Below are 2,436 nucleotides of genomic sequence, written 5' to 3'. Positions count from 1 at the left end.
CAAAGCCTGTTGTAAACTCTGCCAGAATCTTGATGTGAACTTAGAATCTCTGTCAGATACAATAGATATCGGCACACCATGTGATCTCACAATTTCATTCATATAGATGTTAGCCAATTTATCCACATTGTAAAAAACTTTGACATGTAAAAAGTGAGCAGATTTAGTTAATCGATCAACAATGATCCAAATAGAATCCATATCTCGAGAGGAGCAAGGCAATCCAACAATGAAGTCCATGGTAATATGCTCCAATTTCCATTCCGGTATTGGAAGCAGCTGAAGTAATCCAGCGGGTCGTTGATGTTCGGCTTTAACTTGTTGGCAATGCAAACATCTAGCCACAAAATCAGCAATGCATTTCTTCATTCCAGGCCACCAAAAATTCTGCTTCAAGTCATGGTACATCTTGGTATTTCCCGGATGCATAGCAAATTTCGAATTGTGAGCCTCGACCATAACTCATTTTCTCAAATCCTGACAGTCCGGTACACAAAGTCGATTCTGAAACTTCAGTACATTGTTCTCCACCACAAATCTAGGTCTTGGTTTTGAGGCAATGTCATCAAAAATTTTCTTCAAGAACTCATCTTCAAGTTGTTTCTCTCTAATTTCTTCAGTGATTACAGGCTGGGTAGAGATGGCGGCTAAAATCCCGCCCTGTTCACACAACACAATTTCTATCTCATTCTTCTTCAAGTCACATAACAATTCTCTTTGACTGGTGAGCAAACATGACAAATTCCCTATTGATTTTCTACTCAAAGTGTCTGTGACGATATTTGCCTTTCTCGGATGGTACAAGATCTGCAAATTGTAATCCTTGATAAACTCTAACCATCTTCTCTGTCTCATATTTAGTTCTTTTTGAGTGAAGAAATATTTGAGGCTTTTATGGTCCGTATACACTTCACATGTCACTCCATACAGATAATGGCGCCAAATTTTCAGCACAAAAACCATAGCTGCGAGTTCAAGGTCATGGGTCGGATAATTCTTTTTATGTGGTTAGAGTTATCATGAAGTATAAGTAATCACCTTTCCATCTTGCATTAACACACACCCCAAACCTTTGTACGAAGCGTCGCTGTAAATTTGAAACCCATCAGTACCATTAGACAAAGTCAAATTTGTGCAGTTACTAACCTGGTCTTTAATTCTTGGAAGGCAGATTTTCTTTGATCATTCCAATCAAACGACACGTTTTTCTGTGTCAACTGTGTCAATGGCATGGCAAGTTTGGAGAAGTCCTTCACAAATCTTCTAGAATAGCCAGCAAGCCCCATAAAACTTCTAACTTCAGATACATTTGTCGGTCTTGGCCAGTCAACAATAGCTTCAATCTTTTGTGGATCAACTGATATGCCATCTTTGTTGATCACATGTCCCAAAAAGTTCACACTATCAAGCCAAAATTCACATTTGGAGAGTTTCGCATACAATTTCCTTTCTTGCAGAATCTGTAACACGGTTCTCAAATGATTTGCGTGATCTTCCCTAATTTTGGAGTAAATCAAAATATCGTCAATGAACATAACAACAAATTCATCTAGATACGCATTAAACACTCTATTCATTAGGTTCATAAAGGCTGCTGGTGCGTTCGTTACCCCAAATGGCATCGCTAGAAATTCATAGTGCCCCTATCTAGTTCTGAATGCAGTTTTCGCTATGTCTTCTGTCTTGACTTTTAATTGGTGATACCCGGATCTAAGATCTATCTTAGAGAACACTTATGCTCCTTGGAGTTGGTCAAACAGATCATCTATTTGGGGCAGTGGATATTTGTTCTTGACAGTTATTTTGTTCAATTCCCGATAATCAATACATAACCTCAAAGACTCATCTTTCTTTTTGACAAACAAAATAGGAGCACTCCAGGGTGAAGTGCTTGGTCGGATAAATTTCTTGTCTAGTAGTTCTTGTAGTTGAGTTTTCAATTCTTTCAGTTCAAAGGTTGGCATTCAATATGGGGTTTTTGAAATTAGCTGTATTCTGGGGACAACATCAATAGTAAATTCAATTTCTCTATTGATCAAATCTCCAGGTAGTTCATTAGAAAACACATCAGGAAACTCGTTAACTACAGGGATGTTCTCGATTTTAGCATTATCAGTGGTTAAAGCCAAAACACAACATAAATAACCTCGACACCCCTTCCCGCAACAGTTTACTAGCTTTCATAAAAGAAAGTACATACGGTGGAGGAACTATCCCATTCCCAGCAAATACAAATTCAGGTAATCCCGGAGGTCGGAATACAACAGATTTATTCACACAATTAATAGTAGCATAATACTTCGTCAACCAATCCATACCAAGTATGCAGTCAAAACGATCAATACCCAATGGTAACAAATCAACATACAATGTCACATCTCCTATCACGATACCACATGCCAGATAAACATAAGCACATACCATAGAACCTACAGA

The 2,436-nt window shown here is 38.1% G+C and overlaps 1 protein-coding gene across 1 annotated transcript; it reads right to left on the bottom strand.

Annotated features, from left to right (window-relative positions):
* Window positions 1–462: 462 nt before the first annotated feature.
* Window positions 463–963, bottom strand: LOC145800517 (uncharacterized). Its single transcript, XM_082890204.1, has one exon. The coding sequence runs from the start codon at window positions 961–963 to the stop codon at window positions 463–465; it is 501 nt and encodes a 166-aa protein (XP_082746330.1).
* Window positions 964–2,436: the final 1,473 nt, after the last annotated feature.

The sequence above is a fragment of the Camellia sinensis genome, chromosome 10, assembly GCF_055761805.1.
Source record: "Camellia sinensis isolate YWXY chromosome 10, ASM5576180v1, whole genome shotgun sequence".
NCBI lineage: Eukaryota > Viridiplantae > Streptophyta > Magnoliopsida > Ericales > Theaceae > Camellia > Camellia sinensis.
Note: the sequence above shows the minus strand (reverse complement) of the source record. Positions and strands in the feature narration are given on the sequence as shown.

What these genes read in the sequence shown, in the direction of transcription:
- LOC145800517 (XM_082890204.1), bottom strand. Translation starts at nt 963, where the DNA reads ATGGTTTTTGTGCTGAAAATTTGGCGCCATTATCTGTATGGAGTGACA.